General features: G+C 43.4%; 2 protein-coding genes across 3 annotated transcripts in view; one reads left to right on the plus strand and one right to left on the minus strand.

Annotated features, from left to right (window-relative positions):
* LOC116501432 (ubiquitin-associated protein 1-like) overlaps positions 1-19,812 on the minus strand; it is a 139,503-nt gene that overhangs the window by 93,384 nt on the left and 26,307 nt on the right. The gene's annotated exons all lie outside the window — the stretch shown is intronic.
* LOC116501434 (ubiquitin-associated protein 1-like) lies at positions 1,229-4,196 on the plus strand. Its single transcript, XM_032207001.1, has 3 exons — positions 1,229-1,274; positions 2,060-2,161; positions 3,886-4,196. The coding sequence occupies exons 1-3, from the start codon at positions 1,245-1,247 to the stop codon at positions 4,024-4,026; spliced, it is 273 nt and encodes a 90-aa protein (XP_032062892.1). The 5' UTR covers positions 1,229-1,244; the 3' UTR covers positions 4,027-4,196.

A 19,812-nucleotide genomic window follows, 5' to 3' on the forward strand; every position in this document is an offset into this window, starting at 1 on the left:
CCGTCCCAGAGAGGGAGGGGGGAGGGTGAGCGAACGGCTGCGTGGTGTTTAGCTGCCAGCCGGGTTAAACCACGACACTCAGACATGGAAAAAGCTGAGGTACTCAATAAGTGCTTTGTCTCAGTCTTCACTGGTCTGTCAGGACCCTGAACCTGAAAAATTAACTCTATCCTAACTCTATCCTAACTCTATCCTAACTCTATCCCAGCTGAAACCATGACCAATTTTTACTGTCAGAGATAGGTGTTGTTAGCCCAGTGCTGGGCATGGGACAGTATTGGATGCTGGTGAGAAACCACGTGTGTTTAGCCATTGTGCCATTTTGCTCATATACAGCATGCAAAGTGCATTGCTTTGAGAGCAGAACAAACAATCCTTATGATTATCTTATAACTACACACAACTGCATAACCTCTACTGCATAACCACTACTGCATAGCCTCTGTGGATTACTGATCAGGCCACAGGTCTCTCCAGTACGGTAGACACAGTCCGCAGTCTCTTCCCTGAAACCTTTTTCTCCAGCTGTAGCAAACTCTGCTTGTGTGTAATGTTCATCACCTTGTTCATGTGTTGTCCAACAGGTACACCCAGACAACAAGGAAACAGAAATGCCTATGGTAAGTTCCCACCTTCCTGTGTGCTTGCATTGCGTGGTATTTGTAAAATGCTGCTGGGGCGTTTCCAGAGGTAACATTCCTCTGAGTACAGAAAATCATAGGTGATGAGTGAACTGCAGGGTGAGGGAAGCAATCCCTTGCTTCTTCCAGGGTAAAGGGCTTTCCCATATCATAAGGACCTTTACTGTTGGAAAGGTTGGGTGTGAGAAAGTTTCAGTCCTGGCAGTATGTATGTAACAAGAAATCTAGGTAATCAAATGTCTTTTTGAGGGTAAAAAGGGTGTGGTAGGAGTCAGACTACATAAAATGCTTGGTTTCATCCTACCAATGAGCAACTTCCCCAGCACAGCCTTGGTTACCTAATTTTGTGGGGTGTCCTAGTCCTGAAGTAGCCAGGAATGGGGACATGGATGCAAAAGATGACCATCACCTAAGCCTCTGGGTTTTCCCTTGTAGGTAATGCACCAAAACTTCCCAGTGTCTCAAGTGCCCAATAACACCAGCTGCGCAAAGCGGTCAGGTGGCCCTGCTCCTGACATACAGCAGGCCCTCTCCGCTAGCGAGAGGCAGTGCATAGAGACCATCGTCAACATGGGGTACTTGCCTGAGAACGTCCTGAAAGCCATGAAGAAGAAGGGACAGAACATAGACCAGGTAAGAGTTTTTGCAGGAAGAGAGAAACCTTTGAGTGGGTGCTGATTCTGCTGAGAAACAGCCTTAGCTTTGCAAAATGGAGAGGGAGGGCACTTTATTCTAACAGTGGATTGCAGAACTGCCCCAGAAGTTTTCACCTGGCAGAAAAGGCTTCCCAAACCAAAGAACATCTGCATAAGTTTCTGTTAATCTGCTTCAGTCAGCACAGTCTTCCTCGAGTCACAGAACAATCCTTGGGAAGCTCGGTATGGATCCATACCTTTAGTGCTGCGTGACCAAAAAGCAAAGCACCTTCCCTTTTTGGAGCACAAGGGGTTACTCTGATGATGCCTCTCCCTGTAGAGAGACGGGCCCCTGCAGGCTTACTACAGCCATGAAAGCCTCGTGAGGCACCAGTGACTGACTTTTTGTGTGCTCTGACTGTGGTGTTTCTTGCCATGTGTTGCCTCAAACGCTTGCTAAAACCATGTCACGGAGCTTTTCTGCTCTGAGTGATTCAGAATGGAAGGCTAGAGAAGGAAGGCTGTTTGACTGGAGTGAAAGATGAAGTTGATGGGAGAGCACAAAGACAGAAGGACTTGTTTGCTGTTTTTTTGAACAAGCTCTTGCACAAAGAGCGTCTCAAGATAGAGTAAGAAGAGCTTTGTCTCGGTTCCTGGTGATAGAGTTGTGCTGGTCCCCCTGGTCTGGGATAGAGTTGTGCTCAGTTCCTCTGCACGTACCAAGGTGTACGACTCTGTGCTGTGAATGCAGCTCTGCAAACTTCTTTGTTTTGTTCCCTGCAGGTTTTGGATTACCTGTTTGTACACGGACAGCTTTGTGAGAAGGGCTTTGATCCACTTCTTGTTGAAGCAGCTTTGGAAATGCATCAGTGTTCAGAGGAGAAGGTGAGAGTGCCGTGTGCTCTGCAATAGTGAGAATGCACCACAAAGGGAAATTCCAGCACTATGAAGTGGTTGGTGTAATTCTATCTCCATGGTAATGTTGCCTTGTTGTCAAAACTGGCTGCCAAAGAACATTCTTGTGGTGATGAAGGGAATATGTTAAAACATTAGATTTCTTCTGCATTGGTTTATTGGTTTATTGCCCTTACTCACATGCATTTTTATGAGGACAAGCTCTTTTTAAAGACCCCGCTTATTTTGATGGCAATGTTCCAAACACAGTGTTGTCTTTTGAGCAAGGTGCTCGGTACAGAGAGAGTTAACTTCAGAAGCAGCAAATTATCATCAAAACCCTTCCAGCTTACCCTGGCTGTAAATGTTCTCCACTGTACAAATTGGGTTAGGACTCTGTCTGAAAGAAGCTGGAAAAAAAGTTTTTGTGGTTTATGGTGTGGCTGCTTTGCCAGCACCAAAGGTACAGAGGACAGCAGAACTGCTTTTTAGTGCCTGTTGTGTGCTGAGTTATAATGGGAATTCTTTGGAGGTGCAATTCACCCACCTTCCCCCCGACATATACATACAGCTAGTGATGAGCTTGCAAACAGAGAAGCAACAGTGTGAAGATAAGGGAAGTGACAGTGTTTCGGAAACACATTTGCTAGTGGCTTAACCCCCAAATTGGAAATGACTGCTCTCCTGGTTGTCTGTTTTAACCTGGTTTTCCCCTCTGGAGTGGAGGCACTGTAAGTAGCAGAGGGTTCATAAACATTTGAGTTGATTTACTAGTTGTCACTGTTTTAAGAGCTTGGGAAGGATTTGTTTGGTGTTGGTAGTATAGCACATGGTGTTGTGGTGGCTTTACCCCGCTGGGCAGCTGAACTCCATCACAACAGCACTCTTACTCGCCCTCCTCAAAAGAAGAGGGGGAGAAGAAAGTATCCTTCCCCTTTCCCAGCTCTTATTGCTGTGTGACATCACATGCTATAGAACATCCCTTTGTTTGGTTTAGATCAGCTATGTGATGTCCCCTCCCCACCTCTTGCCCACCCCCAGCTTGCTGGCTCTGGGGGCCTTGGAGGAAGTCCTGATGCAGTGCCAGTATTGTGCAGCAATAGACACAACACTGGTGTGATACCAGTGCTGTTCTAGCTACAAGTGCAGAGCACAGCACTGTATGGGCTGCTGCAGGGAAAGTTAACTCCATCCCAGCCAGACCAAGTACAAGTGCCCAGTAGGATTTTTCATAATAGCCCCATTTTGCCCTAGATCTGAAGAGTCATTTTATAGTGAGGGCTGTTGTACTGTTCTTCTCAAAGTCAAAGTAACTTGAAAAAACTTCGTATGCAGCTGGAGCTGCTGGATGGGGGAGCAAAGTGATATTAATCAACCTTTCTGGGAGTCTGAATTGGGACAGGCTGATTAATTTCTACTGAGAGAGACTACCCCAGACTAGGCTTTGGTGTGTTTACTGAAGAGGGTTTGGGAGATGCAGGACTGCAAATGCTGGGAACTGAAAGTGAGGCCCAGAGGGCTGCTGCATGCAGAGCCCTGCCAACTCTTGTTGGAGTGGATTTGCTTCAAACTGAGCGTGTATGGTCTGTGCATGGGAGTGGGATTGTCCCCATGGGGTGCCCAGTCGCTGAAGACCATCTCTGTGCTAAACCCCAGCTCTGAGTAAGACTGAGCCCTGATCTTTTCTCTTGCAAATAATCGTCTGTCTCTTTCAGATCACAGAACTTCTCCAACTAATGAGTCAATTTAAAGAAATGGGCTTTGAACTAAAAGACATTAAGGAGGTCTTATTATTACATAACAGTGACCAACACAATGCTTTGGAAGATCTAATGGCCCGTGCAGGAGCCAGCTGAAAACACATTCCTGGGATCTCGCATGCCAACTTCACATCCAATGTGACTTGGTCTCGGCAGGAAGGAGTCCAGCTTTTCACACACATGAGAGCGTTACTGGGCAAGCCTACCTGCGTGCATCACTCCAGCATTTCTCTTTCCACTGGGAGACAACTTTCTTTCTTACTTTAAATTTTTAAAGTGTCCTTTCCTAAGTTTCCTTTTTTTCCAGCTTGGCCATGGAGAGTTTAAACTGCCCAGCCTCTACTGGAATTGTACATAGGCAGAGACTGGAGTGGTTCCTCCCACTGTTGCAGTGGAGTTGGACAGAAGAATATGAAGTTGGTTCTGAAACCTAGGATGCTTTGGTTCTTTGAAGCTGCTTTCATGGTGTCTGCTTGTACTGAATTACTTGACTGTGTCACAGTCCAAATTAACTGGTTAAATTTGACCTTCAGTGCAATGGAATTTAATTTTTTGGTTGAAAGTTAGCCTATAACTTAGTAAAAACACTGGTTCAGAAACTGTCACTATGCATAAAGAGAAGCTGTTCCTCTTGTGATTGTTTTTAACCCATGCATCCAACACTTCTGCCAGACATGAGTGTCCAATGCTGAGCGGTGTATACGTTCACTTGGAACAGGTAAACCATGAACTCGGCCTGGCCCTGCAACTGCTGTTGGTTCTTGAACCCGAAGGCAGAGAGCTGGGGCTCAGTATTCTTAATCCCCCAGGCTTGTAGAATATTTAAGAAAATGTTCTGCTAGGAAATCAATCATCTTTTGTTTTAAATAATACTCAGTGTGATGCAGGAGGTTTCTTTCAAGCACTTTCTTTAAAACAAATATACTCACTGCATTAGTTCCATTTTCCACATTGCTGTAGAATTACATAATAACATCTAGTACTAGAAATCAGGTTTTGAGTTGTTTTTGATAGTACCGAGTATTATGTTATACATTGTTCAAGTTCTAAATACATAAAATATCATCAGTCTTGAGGAATCTTTAAAGTAATTTGCTAAATATTTTGATTCTGCAGAAGAACAACTAATAAAACACTCAAATGTAGCTCCCAATGGCATGGTTCCCATCTCTCATGCTCTTTGGCTTCAGCAGATGAAGAACTTGCTAGATCCTGCAAGCCCAGGTGCTGCTATCTCCTGGTTTCAGAAAATAAAAATGTATAAGATTCCTGCTATCACCTTTCTACACAGGTTAGCTTTTTAAGGGTTAGGTATAGAGACTGGTGATCTGATGTACAGTTTTACAATGTACTGAGCTGTGTTCCAGACACTTCTTGTGTTGCATTTAACAGTCATGAAGATAAATAGTGAGCTGGGCACCTCATTGATCAGACATAATAGCCCATTTTACAGAGAAACGAGAGGGAAGGGATTATTTCACATCAGGTCATAGGGCTTGTCCAACTTCTGCCTGGCTACAAGTCTGCCAGGTTGTACATGAGAAACAGCAGCAGTGTGTAGCCCAGGCCAAGTGGAACCTCACCTTCTTGTATTAATAATTGTTCTCCACCTGAGAGCAGAGCTTGCTGCATTTATTCCCAGGTCAGTATCTAAGAAGTTGGGAAGTGTCGGTATCCTTGGGGCTAGGGGCTACAACTACTACCACAGAAAAACGAATCATTCACAAGCTAATTTGGCAGAACTCCAGCTATCTTGTGCATTGTATCTTTGTCCTGCACGGACATCAGCACTAATGAAGATTAGCTCAGCTGCCCTAGCTTATGTTTCTTAAGCGCTTTAAACACTGTGTGGTTCAGTGTGTGGCTTGGCAGGAATCTCTCCTGCAGCCACAGTTTCATGTCTGGAGAAGTTGCAACCGTCTGAAAGTAGGAGAGAAACTGATATGGGAAGTCCAAGCTAATTGCATTGCTCTAAGCAAGGTCATGCTGTGAAATATACTCCGTAGTGTTAAGTTATTCACCCACCGCTGGGAGGCCTGCCATGATTGTCAGAATTCTGCTAGCCAGAAAATGATTGCCTGCTACAAGGGGCAAATAATGGCAGGGTGTGACCAACAATTAGCAAGAAAAAATCTCAAATACAATAAAATAATAATAATAATAATAATAATAATAATAATAATAATAATAATAATAATAAAGGTTGCTTTGTATCATTGCATTCTCTGCCACAAAACTACTACAGCTTATGGCTCTTATGCTGCTTTATGAACTTGTGTGTTATCTGGTAATACAGCGCATGCAGCTGTGTAAGAAAAATCTCAATAATTTTCTTCAGACAGGATCTTCTGTGAAGCTATTTTATTCGCGATTGCAATGGTGGGCGTCCTGGCAATTAGGAGCGCATTTTAGTAAACAAATCATAACCTTTTATTCCATACTACCCGACACCTGATCACGTCCCCTGTTTCCTCATTGGCTGAGTACTACAGGTTCACAAGCTACTCGACGCTCCTCTATACCATATATGCACAATATTTTTGCTCAACCCTTTAATTTCTCCTTTTTCCCTTTAATTTCTCCTTTCTTATGCTTTGAGAACTTGTGATCTTTGTTTTACTGTTCTCAAACTGCTCATCCTGTTTTTCTCAAGCTTCTGCCTTATTTTGGAACAGTGAGGCCTCCTGCTGTCCACTTATCTACTTTTCTACATTTCTCCTTGTTATGACTACACAACTACCTTTGAATACAGAAGGTTATTTTTCTACTGCAAAAACACACTCTACTTCAAAAACATGTTCTACTGCAAAAAAAAAACAACTTAGTTTCTCACAATTCCCCCCTCTTCTTTTCTTACTCCTCTTGTTGTTTTTGTACCTCTTCACATACCGCACTCTTGAGCTTTTCCAACATTGAGGTGCAATATTCTTCTTCGGATGTCACGGGAGATGACAGATATACAATGCCATTATTATTACAATACCAACAAATAGTTGTCTGAGCCAATTCTATTCAGATAACCACGATGTTAGTTTATCCCAAATGTTTCTAAATCCCCAGAAAGTGTCATCTTGAGCCACTCTACGTAGGATCTTGTTTTGCTTTTTTTCCCCCCGAATATTTTTGAGATCAGTCAAATCTGTCCCATTTGATCTACATATATACAGCAACTAGTATTAATTACAGTGCACTCTCCTCCTTATGAGGTTATTAATAAATCTAATGCTATTTGATTCTAGAGTACTATTTTTGCAAACTTATCAAACTTATTTTCTAGTTCTTCAATATATTTACAATACTTTTGTATTTGGAGATATTTACAATGTCTTTTTCTAATTCACTCACCCCTAAACAAGATAAAAAACACTTTGCAAAACTGTGAAATGCTAGAGAATTTTACTAAAGGATTATCTGGAATCCGCTTAATTCCACGTGTGGTCTCAAGGGGGCTTCGGCTTTGTGGGTGTTCAATAATAGTTACATTTGGAATTATTGCCTCCAGGGTGCAATCTCCCTTCCATCCTAGGGGCAACACCTTCCTGGATTTATTGCCACATAGCCAGTACCACCCCTTGCCATTTGGGACAGACCATCTGGTTACAGGATTCTCATGTTGTATCTGGTGTGCACTATGTATATTAGCGTTCCCGTAGCTGCCATATTCGGTATACAGTATAGATTATTCCCTACTTCATGGATATTTCCACACCCAGGGTCAGTAATATTGCCTCCTGAGTTTTCTATCATTGTTTAAAAGGCACCTTTGATAACACAGTATGTTGTAGCCAGGACTATGCGTAGGGAGCTCAACTTCAAAATCTATTCCTTCCCGGGACTGAGTAAGATCTGTCATTTTTAGAAATCTAGAGAATCCAGACAGAGTTGCTGCTGGAAATAGCAATCAGGGACAAGGCGTTTTCAGTCTTTCTAGGCATCTGGGTACAAATCCAACAATTATTTCACTTGAGAGATGTTCTGGATTAATTGGAAATGCCGAACTTTCCCTCCATCCTATCACTAATCCACTGAGAACAGGTATTACTAAGATGAACTTAAAATACATCATTTCTATATGTATATATACACCCCTATAATAATTAAGAAATAATAATTAAGAAACAATAAAAATCACAAACTGATAAGGATTCTTCTGGTGGGGATCGAATATCCCCCTTTCTTTTTCTCCCACTTCCAGGGAGTGTTCCCTGGAAACACTCCAATTCTGTGCAATTCAATCCCTTTTACTCATTAATTCATTAAGAATTCTTCTAAGGAGAAGTTAAAGGTTTACAATAGATACTTTCAACAGTTTTAACCTTAAAAGTCTTTGTTAATGCAGTCTCTCAGGTATCGGGGTTAACTGATGCTTTTACCCAGGAATGAGTTCACCCTCTCTCAGCCGTTCTTACTGCCGTCTCAGTAGTCAGGAGCACTTGGAACAGTCTGTCCCACTCAGGTTGCAGTTTCAATTCTCTCCATGTTTGCATCAGATCCCAATCTCCTGTTCGGAATGGGTGGATCAGGACTTCCAAGCGTGCGGTTTGAGCTAATGATCAACGTATAAGTATATAAGTAATAAGTACATAGTTCTTAAGAAAAGAATCTTTTGTCTCAATTTGAGGTAATTCATTCCCTTTGTCCAGGTACAGCAATATAAATAGTATTTCATATGGTGAAACTCCCACATCTTTTCTTGGTGCAGTTTGAATTCGGAGAAGTGCCAAAGGTAAGCACTTTGTTTGGGGAAGCTGAGTTTCCAGAACTTAGTCAATATTTTCAACAATTCTATACCTGGGAATTATTTGTAGTTACTTTAGTTACTATGTTCACATTAGCAGATACTGAAGGGAAAGCGTCCACCCACCCTGACAAATGATAAGGGCCAGTTTCAGCTGGCTCCAAAGGGGCTCACCGCTGCCCAGAGTTAAGCCATGAGCAATGCAGTTTGTGCCTCTGTGAGAGCGCATCCAAGAAAAGGAGAACTGCTGCACAACAGCAGCTGGGAGAGTGAGGAGTGAGAAACCTCCCAGCAGACACCAAGGTCAGTGCAGAGGAGGGGGGAGTGCAGTGCAGAGGTGCTCCAGGTGCCGGAGCTGAGGCCCCTGGTGGGAAGGCAGCTCATGGTGTACCACAGCGGAGCAGATGTTTATGCTGCAGCCCATTTAGGAACAGCCCAGGAAGGTTGGCACCCTACGAGAGGGACCCCACACCCGAGCAGGGGAAAAGCGACTGTGAAGGAGCAGTGGAAACGAAGCACCATGGACTGACAGCAGCCCCCTCTTCCGGCCCTCCCACCCCGAGCCCCCCAGGGCAGGGAAGAGGTGGAAGAGAGTGGATGGGGGAAGGTGCCCCCAGATTGTTTCTCTGTTTCTCACTGCTCCAGCCCGTCAGCAATAGATAATAAATTTTATTAATCTTCCTCTGCAAAGTGTGTTTTGCCTGTAATGATAATTGTAGAGTGATCCCCATTGAGGTACACTTGAGGAGCCCTTGAGGTACACTTTTTCCTTTATCAGGGAACTAGCTTTCCGAGAAGCCCCGATTCCCCTATTCTGAATTTATAACAGCAGTCTTTCCTCCTTCTTCCACTCCAGATACTCCTATTTGAAGTGGCTAGTCTGGCCGCAGTTAAAACATCTTCTCAAAGCCTGTCCTTGCTAGGATTCAGGCTGCAACACAGGTAGCTTTCCTTGTCTGCCATTCCTTCGTCTCTCTTCCTCTCCTTTCCATCCTGGGCCCTCTATCTCTAGCCCTCTGCCTCACTACCCACTACACTGTGAATACCATTAGTTTCGCTCTCTGCTTTTCCTTCTCTTCTCCCCTCTTGGTGTACACCTTCATACTACCTGCACTGTTCATTCCATCCTCCCACCTTCTGGAGCTTTTTCTGTGTATCTGGCCAGGCCAGTAAGAAATGCAAGATTTCCTAGGCCTTGTGGGATTCTGAAGAATGCATGTTCCAGGCTATAGTCAGCTTGTGAGTCCTCTATAAAACTATTATCTATCTATAAACTATTTTGAGTGGGGCCCCGAGCAACAGGCCTTTGAACAAATCAAACAAGAAATACCTTGTGCAGTAGCCCTTGGGCCTGTCCGTACCAGACCAGCTGTGCAAAACATACTTTACACTGCAGGAGCATGGACTCACCTGAAGCCTCTGGCAGAAAACCCCAGAAGAAACTCAAGTTCGACCTCTGCATTTCTGGAGCCGCGGTTATTGAGGATCAGAGGCCAATTACACCCCAACTGAAAAAGAGATACTCACAGCATACGAGGGTGTTCGAGCTGCTTCAGAAGTTGTGGGTACAGAAGCACAGCTTCTCTTGGCACCACAGCTACCTGTGTTACACTAGATCTCTCTTCCTCTCCTTTCCATCCTGGCCCTGACTCCCCCTGAAGATTTTCTTCCTCTTTCTCCAACCCTCTGCCTCATTACCTGCTGCACTGTCAATGCCATTAGTTTCACTCTCTGCTTTTCCTTCTCATCTCCCTTCCTGGCATACACCTCCAGGGCCTCCCGCAGTAGGGCCCCCAGTGACTGTTCACTACATCCTCCCACCCTGCGGAGCCTTCCCCCGCCATGTATATGGCCAGGCTCCAACCACAAAATGAACTTTCAAGAGCCCCCAGGACACCGGGTCCCTGGGACTCACCCCCGAGCACTCCCCCACCCCGACCCCAAGTCTCCCACATGACCCCTGTGCTGCACACTACCACCACTCCAGCCAGGATCGGCAAGTGGGCACCCCTGCTCTGCCGGTATTACCCCTGGTCTTGGAGGATGAGCTCCTTCCCATTCTTGTATAGCAGCTCTCCTCCTGATCATTCTCATTTCTTCTCCTGTAAACAACATACTTAGTATACACATCATTTCCCCCCAAGAGTATAAGTTAGGTCCTAGGAATTGGTCTAATTGTTCAGCTAGCCTTATGGGGTCCACAATTAAAGACTTCATCTCCTTCTTAAAACTCCTAAGCTCTCTGCTGTAGGGAGGGGGGGAGTTCACCTAAGAGGATACACAGTTAGTGTTAGTGCTGTTAGTATCAGGGAAGGTGAAATTCTCAATATCTCTTCTACCTTGTTCTAATTCTTATTAGAGACTTGAGTACACTCCTTCTCTAGGGACAGCATTAATTGCAGTCCCTGTCTCCCTTCCTGGAACAGCTGCTGCTGCCACCGGTGCAATATTGTGAGAAACACTCTGTATCCAATAAGAGCCACAGGCTCAGGCGAGGATCTCAGTGAATGGCATTTTTTTTTGCTATTGCAATGGCGGGCATCCCACAAGCAAGATCACGCCTACTCGTTCCAAAACACAGTTTATATACTTTTTTTCTTGACGACCGGGACCCTCCACTGTTTCCCCATTGACTGGATAATCCAGGTTCACAACCTATCTAGTGCTTCAAAGGCAATACATGGCTTTCAGTTGCTGTCCTGTTATAAGTCAAATTTCTTTTGACTTTTATACTCTTTGAGGTGGTAATATTTCTTACACAGTGATTTCTGCCTAATTGCTCTAAGGATTCTGGTTGTCTGCATTGTACAAGGTCACCTGCTAAGTTTTCTTATCTCTGCAAGCATATCTCAATACCACATTCCTTACCTTTAAACAGTGTAACTGCAAAAACAACATTTTTATTCCCATGATTCCCCCCTTCTCTTCTTTACAAATTGTTGATTTTTGCATAACTTTACTAAGGTCTAATTTCGTAGATATCTTCTTCTTCTTCACATTCTTTGCTTTCCATCTCCTCTAATATCATCGTCTTATCTGAGTAAGGTGGTGGCTCCATGGTCATTTGTTTCAATAGTGCAGTTTCAATTAACCCCTGGACTAGTCCTCTTACACAGGGCATAGTGCAACAACCAATGGCTGTCAAAACTCCTGCTAATATGATCAAGGATGTAAATATGGACACTACCATCCCTTTCCATTTACCAAACCAAGTTTCCTACCATCCTGTGATGGAAGCGTCTGCTCCTGAATTTTCTGCCAATTCATTGGCAAGGGTGGTAAGCCCTTGCAATGCTCTTGTTACTGTGCCATCCGGGGCAGTATTGTTGGGTATAAAAGTGCAACAATGGTTGCCCAGTATCACACACACACACCTCCTTTCTCCACGAGCATCATATCTAATGCTATCCTGTTTTCCCAAGCCATTTTGCTGGTGGCATCTAGTTGTTCAGCGATTCCTCTTATCACATCCCTTGTATAGTTTATGAATCTCTTCTGAGATTCATAAACTGTGGATTCATTCCACATTCTTATTGATTGTTACCCACCAGAACAGTGACTCAAACCCTGCAGCAATTTGATTCCTGGCTTTCTGTTCATCAGGAACTCCCCTAGGCACCCCTATAGAATCTATGCATACTCTGTCATCGAATGATATTCCTAAGCTTCTTTGACTTCTTCTGGGTATTTCTGATATTTCTAATGCCAGGGTGAAGGGTATCGCTAATTGAACAAGTGCACAAATGCCTCCCCAGTTAGGTGGTACAGTGGACCGTAAGGTCTTCCCTCCACAGTACCACCAGAGATCTGCCCTGGGGATCTCAAGTCTTGAGCAGTTTCCCATCAAGTCCTTGGTAGCATTCAAGGTCCTTGTGCACAAGGCAAATTCTCCCAGGTGACGGGTAGCACTCACACCCTGCCGTGAGAGGCAAGCTGTATGGTTACCTATAGCTGTAGAGAATGCAGGGGGATCCCTGATGTTGCTATCACGCAAGGAAGGGAACAGCAAAGAGAGAGACTTACAGGCCTCATTTCCCCAGGCAGTCTTTTCTTGGTACAATGCAATCACACATCGCATTCCCTGGGAATCCTTGGTCCACCCCACTGGGAAGGACACTATCTGAGCAATCGGTCATCCCGAGGCACAAGCATAGCAATTGTCGAGACTCTGGACAGTATATTTGACCCATTCTATCCTGGCATTCACATCCCCATTCCCTGTTTGAATCTCAAATGTTTGAACTGCCGCATTTCAAAGAGGGCCTCCTGTTTTCTCTCCCATTTTCTCCTTGAATTTCTCCTTTTCTCTGATGGCAATACAGGATCGATTCCATACAGCTATTCTCAATCTGGCTGTTGGGTCTCTCCCAGTTATTTGTTCTCCCTGCTCGATTGTCGTTGGGCATTTAAATCTCCCCAAGCTAACACCTCACAAGCATCAAACATGATGGACTGTGGTACATAACCCTCTGTCACATTCACCCATATTTTGATGGGGTATCCCGTCTTCCTATTATCTGGCCATGCCTTTTCCAAGTTGCCAATTGACCGAGGCCTTCTCTGAGGCCTAGAATCACTAGAAACAAAATTAATAGTTGATTTTTTCACTGTCATTATTTTTAAACCTTAGGTTTCCAAATAATTATCAATGCAAAGAATAAGATGTACACTACTACTATAACAAACCCCTCTTGGGAGCACTTCGATTTGCTATAGGTCTGTCCTTTCTCTCAATCACAAGTCACAGTCGTTAGTTACCTGTGAAAATAAAAGGTTAGTTTACAATTCTATGATTTTATCCCACTCAGAGTCCACTATGAGATTTTTCTCTTTGATTTCAACTTCCAACAAGTCCGTCTTCTGTAGGAACAGCTTCCCAGGCACTAGGGTGGATGGATGCCTTCACTCAAGTATAGTGAGTCCAACCTTCTTCCGCAGTTCTTACAGCTGTTTCAGTGGTTAGTAACGGTCCTTCCCATTCAGGCCGGAGTTGACTCTTTCCAGGTCCGAATGAGGACCCAATTTCCTGGGTGATGGTGGTGAATGGGGAATTCCAAAGGTGGGGTTTACCAACAGCCCATGGGTCCTGAGAGATGACAAAGAAGAGGACAACCCCAGAATACAGTTCGTAAGAAAACTCTTTCGTTTTGAATTGTGGTATCTCATCCCTTCTGCCCAGATAGGGCAATCCAAACAGCATCTCATATGGTGAAATTCCTATATCCTTTCTTGGTGCTGTTTGAACCTGTAGGAGTAAGCATTTTACCCAAGGAAGTTGGGTTTCTAACACTAATTTAGTTAATTGCTTCTTTAATGTCTGGTTCATTCGCTCCACCTTCCCAGAAGGGGAGGGGTGTCAGGGGGGGTGTGAAAATCCCACTCAGTCTCTAAGGCCTGCTTTAACCCTTGCAGTAAAGCTTACACCCATCCAGTCACGCGGTCAGTTAGGACAAAACTAACTCAGTGAAGTCTACCTGTATACTTTGGAAAAAGTCGAATCCCTGGCTCCTGCCCCCCTCTAGGTGGGTTACAGTTGACCTTTTTATTTACCTTTTGACATATGGTACATCCTCTGCATATTTGCTTCACTGAAGTGTATATTCCTACACAGACATACTTTCTTAGCGCAACATCACACATTGCTTGCACCTCCCGATGACTCTTGATGTAAAACAATTAATATTTGCCTCATTGGTGCTTTATTCAGCATTTCTCTCCCATCAGGGAGTATCCATTTTCCTTCAGACTTCGTGGCTCCTGATTCCTTAAAAAAAATCTTTCTCTTAAAACTTTTTAGTTCTTTCGTAGTTTTCAACAATTCCCTGAATCCTCTCTGGATTTATTCTTTATTTTCCTTCAGACATTAGATGCCTTAAATACCTGACTTCTCTTTCTCCATATTGTAATTTAATTTTCAATACTCCCAAGCTCTGCTTTCCCAGAAAGTTGAATAGCTTGTTAGTGGCTTCCTTCACAACTGTTTTCTCCTGTCCTGACAATAAAAGATCATCCACATATTTGTAATGATTAAGGAGGTATTGGGGAGGCATTGGGGAGGCAAGGACAATCCCCAGACATGGACTGTATATCTCGAAACAAGACACTGGAACTCATGATAAGGAAGCGGCAGACGGACAGAGAAACAAACGTAAGGACTATAAATCTCAAAACTGGACATTGGAATTCATTATAAAGATACAACAAACGGAAGAATTAGCAACAACCAGCTCTTGCAATTAAGAAACCTGCCAATTCAGCAGATTCCTGACCAAAGGTGAAAAGTACACTGTGAGGAAGACTCGGGGTCTTCCTCCCAAAGACCCCTGCCCACGTCCCAAAGACCCCTGCCCACAATTCTTGGAAGGCTCTGCGCAGGCGCAAGGTGCCAAAAGACTAATTAGCATGAGAAGCGAGGGAAGGCGGGGATAGGTAATGCATATGTATAGGTGCTTGTAGAATATTGATAGATTGATTGTATAAATTCAAGACTGCTTTCTGCTTTGGGTATGCACGATAGGTGGAGAGATCCCCCGTGCATCCAGCGCTGCAATAAAGAATATACCACTTAAAGGAATTTCGGCTTCGATCTTTGAATCAATCTGGCACCCCAGATGGGACAACCTCTCTGCCGGACCGCAGGACCCGCTGGGGACAGGACTCCCTAGGGTACCCCCGGGATTTCCCGGAGGGACTCCTCGACTCACCGGATCACTGCGGAGGCAGACAAGGACCCCATCATTGTAAGTGAGTATATTCTTTATTCTGGTTTGGTTTTCTGGTAGACTGGTCATCTGGGACTGTCCAGTAAGTCGGAAGGTGACTTCTGCAGGACAGTATTTGGTATATACTTTGTGGTTAGTACCACAAGTATATCTGGGGACCTTGGGGTCCATCTGTATCTGGAACTGTCTGTAAGTCAGAAGGTGATCTTCTGCGAGGCAGTGTTTGGTATATACTTTGTGGTAAGCACCATAAGTATATTTGGGGACCTTAAGGAAAGAGCTCGCTTTAAGGTCCATCTGGAATTGTGTTGTCTATTTCGGTTTTCTGACTCATGGAGTATGGTATTTAACTTTGGTTATTGTTACTGTGATTTTGGCTATTTTTCTGGTGGTAATAGTAGGTTCGTGGCATTGTTATAAGAAAGATATCGTTACGGTGTTACACAGTTCGGTTTTCTGACTTATCGCATGTGGAATTTGACTCTGACTATTGTTATTGTGATTTTGGCAATATTGCTGGTAATAGTAGTTTTGTGACATCGCTACTGAAAGATAATGCGTGCCCGTATTTTTGTGAGTGATACGTTTTGTGATACGCTTTTGCAAGTAACATGTGTATTCTGAAAGTGTAAACTGGAAAATGGGGGGGCAAACAAGCAGTGAAATTTTAAAGAAAAGTGTGTTAGGATGTGTTTTAAGTCACTGGAAGGATATTGGAGGATCTGCCGGTGGAAGTGTGAACAGGAAAACATTGATAAAATATCGTAATCAGTGGTGGCTGCTTTATAAGCTGGAATGTGGAGAAGAGTGGCCCCTAAATGGAACTTTAAACTATAATATTTTGCTACAGTTAATGTTGTTTTTTGAGAAGCAGAACAGGATGAAATGTTGTATACTGATGTTTCAGCATCTTGGTGGGAAAAGGTACGGAATTAAGTTGGCCCCTGTCTGAGCCTTTGATGATGGCATTAGAGAAGTACAGGCTGGAGAAAGATAAAGGAAGTGTTAAAAGGGTTGTTGAAAGTGTTAAAGGTGTTTGAAGTTGAATGAGCAGGGAAAGAGGATGTAGGAATGTTAATAGTTCTGCCTCTGCCCGAGGCAGAGATCTTAAAATCATGGGTGTTAGCCCTTTGGGGCAAAGGGACCATGATGGGTCCGAGAGAGTTGTCACAGAAACAGAAAACCAGTTAACTCTTAAAACAACCTGAGTTCATGTGCGAGCTCAGATTGCCGATGGGACCGCTCAGGGAACTGTGGACAATTGCATTCCCCTGACCGACCCCCACTAAGACCCGAATCATCCTGAAAATTATGAACGGTTAAGTAAATACTAAAACCTGGATGAATTGGGAATTGAGAATATGCTTCCAACAAGGTCTAAAAGAAACCCCTATGGAATTTTTGGGCCAACTCTGAAATGTAATGAAAATAAATAAATAAATAAATAAAACAAAACGGTTTGGACCTGGCTTCGGAGGACAAATTGACTAGCCTTTTCCTAGGGTAATCGACCCCTGATTTCAACAGGAATAACGGGGACCTGGGGAATCTACCCTAGTACCTCCGCTGGTTATAATGAAGCTAGGGGAGGAATGGAAGTGAAATTTCTTATTGCTATGGGGCAACGTATTCAGTTCTAAATCAAGCATTAATGCCTTCACAGAATTATTATGTTAGGGTAAAAGGTGTGTTGTGGTTTAACCCGGCCGGCAGCTAAACACCACACAGCCGTGTGCTCACCCTCCCCCTCCCTCTCTGGGACGGGGGAGAGAAATGGAAAGTGAAGCCCGTGAGTTGAGATAAAGACAGTTTAATAAGACAGGAAAATAATAATAATAATAATAATAATACAATGATGATAATAGTACTACTACTAATAATGTGTACAAACAAGTGATGCACAATGCAATTGCCCATCACCGGCTGACCGATGCCCAGCCTAACCCTGAGCAGTCCGGCCCCCTCCCCCTGGCTAGCCACCCCTATGTATTGTTTAGCCTGACATCAGATGGTATTAGCCTGACATCAGATGGTATGGAATACCCCTTTGGCTAGTTTGGGTCACCTGTCCTGGGTCTGTCCCCTCCCAGCTCTTACTGCACCCCCAGCCTGCCTGTTGGCAGGACAGAGCAAGAAGCTGAGATGTCCTTGGCTTGGTATAAGCACTGCTCTGCAACAATTAAAACATCAGGGTGTTATCAGCACTCTTCTCATCCTAAGCCAAAACATAGCATTCTACCATCTACTAGGAAGAAAATTAACTCTGTTCTAACTGAAACCAGGACAAGGTGTAACCGAAAAGGCTTATTTTTGTGAACCTTTGAAGTACAAGTTACGGAAAAAATGGGGCATACACAGATTTTTATATATGCCTAGCTCCTCATGGGCACTCTTAGGTAGAGATTTATTAGAGCAAGTAGGAGCAGAAATTGTTTTTGAAAAAAGGAAAATGGAATTAAGTATAGGAGAAGAACAACTAACAAATGTGTTAAGCTTGGCACTAATACAAACTGACCCTAAAAGTGAAATACCTTTAGAGATCACAGATCAAGTATGTCCAGGAGTTTGGGCTACCGAAACCCCTGAAAGAGGTAAAAATGTGACCTTAATAATTATTAAATTAAAGCCAGGAGAGAAACCCATTAAGGGTTAACCCATTAAGGTTAAGTAATATCCTTTGAGGATAGAAGATAGGAAAGGAATTAAAGAGATAATTAATAAATTTTTACAGTATAGATTATTGATTGAATGCGAATCAGAATACAATGCACCCATATCGCCAATTAAAAAGGCAGATGAAAAAGCTATAGGCTAGTTCAGGATTTGAGGGCCATAAATAAAATCACTGAGGATATACATCCAGTAGTGGCAAACCCTTATACTTTGCTGAATAGTCAAGTCTGGTTTACCGTACTGGATTTAAAAGACGCCTTCTTCTGCCTAGGCTTAGCCACAGAAAGCCAAAACCTATTCGCCTTTGAATGGGAAAATCCCGATTCAGGCAGAAAGACGCAGCTTACGTAGACATTACTACCTCAAGGATTCAAGAATAGCCCCACTATTTTTGGAAAGCAATTAGCAAGGAAACTCGAAACGGACAACTTCATTGTCCTCCGGACACTGAAGGTGCTTTGTTACAATATGTACATGATCTCTTAATAGCTACCGAGACTAAAGGGAGTTGTATTCAATGGACTATAAGTCGTCTTAATTTTCTGGGTTTAAATGGATATCATGTCTCTTGACAGAAAGTCCAGCTGGCTCAACAAAGTGTGACCTATCTGGGATTTGAAATTTCGGAAGGACAACGAGAACTAGGAACTGAACATAAGGAAGTCATTTGCCAGACTCCAGAACCTCAAATGGTAAAGGAGCTACAAACCTTTTTAGGAATGACAGGTTGGTGTCGCCTTTGGATTTATAATTATGGACTATTGGTAAAGCCTCTATGTGAATTGATAAAGATTAACCAGTCAAAGTTAGTCTGGACTGGAGAAGCACAAAAAGTCTTTAAACAACTTAAACAAGAATTGATGATTTTGAAATATCAAGCAATATTGGTAGAACAGGACAACTTGGAAATTGTGATAACTAATATTGTGAATCTAGCCTCTTTTCTTAGTGATGCTCTGGCACAGCCTGTGATTCACGATTGTTTAGAAACTATAGAGACTGTGTATTCCAGCCGACCAGACCTTAAGGAGGAGCCCATGGAAGATGCGGAAGAAACTTGGTTCACGGATGGGAGCAGTTTTGTTATGCAAAGACAACGTAAAGCTGGATATGCTATAACAACTACTCAGCAGGTAATTGAGTCTAAGCCTTTACCCCCTGGAACATCAGCTCAAAAGGCGGAGATAGTCGCACTCACGAGAGCATTGGAACTGGCAGCTGGAAAAAGGGTAAATATTTGGACAGATTCTAAATATGCATTCGGCGTGGTACATGCTCATGGAGCAATTTGGAAGGAACGTGGATTACTGACTGCTCAGGGAAAACAGATAAAACATGCTGAAGAAATTTTAAAATTGTTAGAGGCTGTAAAACAACCAGAAAAGGTAACTATCATGCATTGTCAGGGACACCAAAAGGGGAACACCGATTTTGAAATTGGAAATCGATTGGCAGAGGCTAAGCAGGCAGCTGAAATAACTGAGGTGAAGGCATTGTCTTTGATACCAGACGGTAAAATCCAAACTATATCCAAATTATACAAAAGAAGACTTAAAATTAATTGAAGATTTGAAAGGTAAAATGAAACCAGATGGATGAGTATATTTAAAAGATAACCACATAGTAATACCCTCTAGTTTGACATGGCCCATAGTTCTTACAGAACACAATAAAACGTATTGGGGAGCTGGCACACTGCATAAGAGCCTGCGTCAGACATTAGTGGGACGATATGATAAAACAAGTAAC

This window comes from Aythya fuligula, chromosome W (genome assembly GCF_009819795.1).
Source record: "Aythya fuligula isolate bAytFul2 chromosome W, bAytFul2.pri, whole genome shotgun sequence".
In the NCBI taxonomy this organism is placed as follows: domain Eukaryota; kingdom Metazoa; phylum Chordata; class Aves; order Anseriformes; family Anatidae; genus Aythya; species Aythya fuligula.

What these genes read in the sequence shown, in the direction of transcription:
- LOC116501434 (XM_032207001.1), top strand. Translation starts at nt 1,245, where the DNA reads ATGAAGAAGAAGGGACAGAACATAGACCAG. An exon ending in AGGGACAGAACATAGACCAG is followed by an intron (nt 1,275 to 2,059) that starts GTAAGAGTTTTT and finishes TGTTCCCTGCAG; the next exon opens with GTTTTGGATTACCTGTTTGT. An exon ending in ATCAGTGTTCAGAGGAGAAG is followed by an intron (nt 2,162 to 3,885) that starts GTGAGAGTGCCG and finishes TGTCTCTTTCAG; the next exon opens with ATCACAGAACTTCTCCAACT.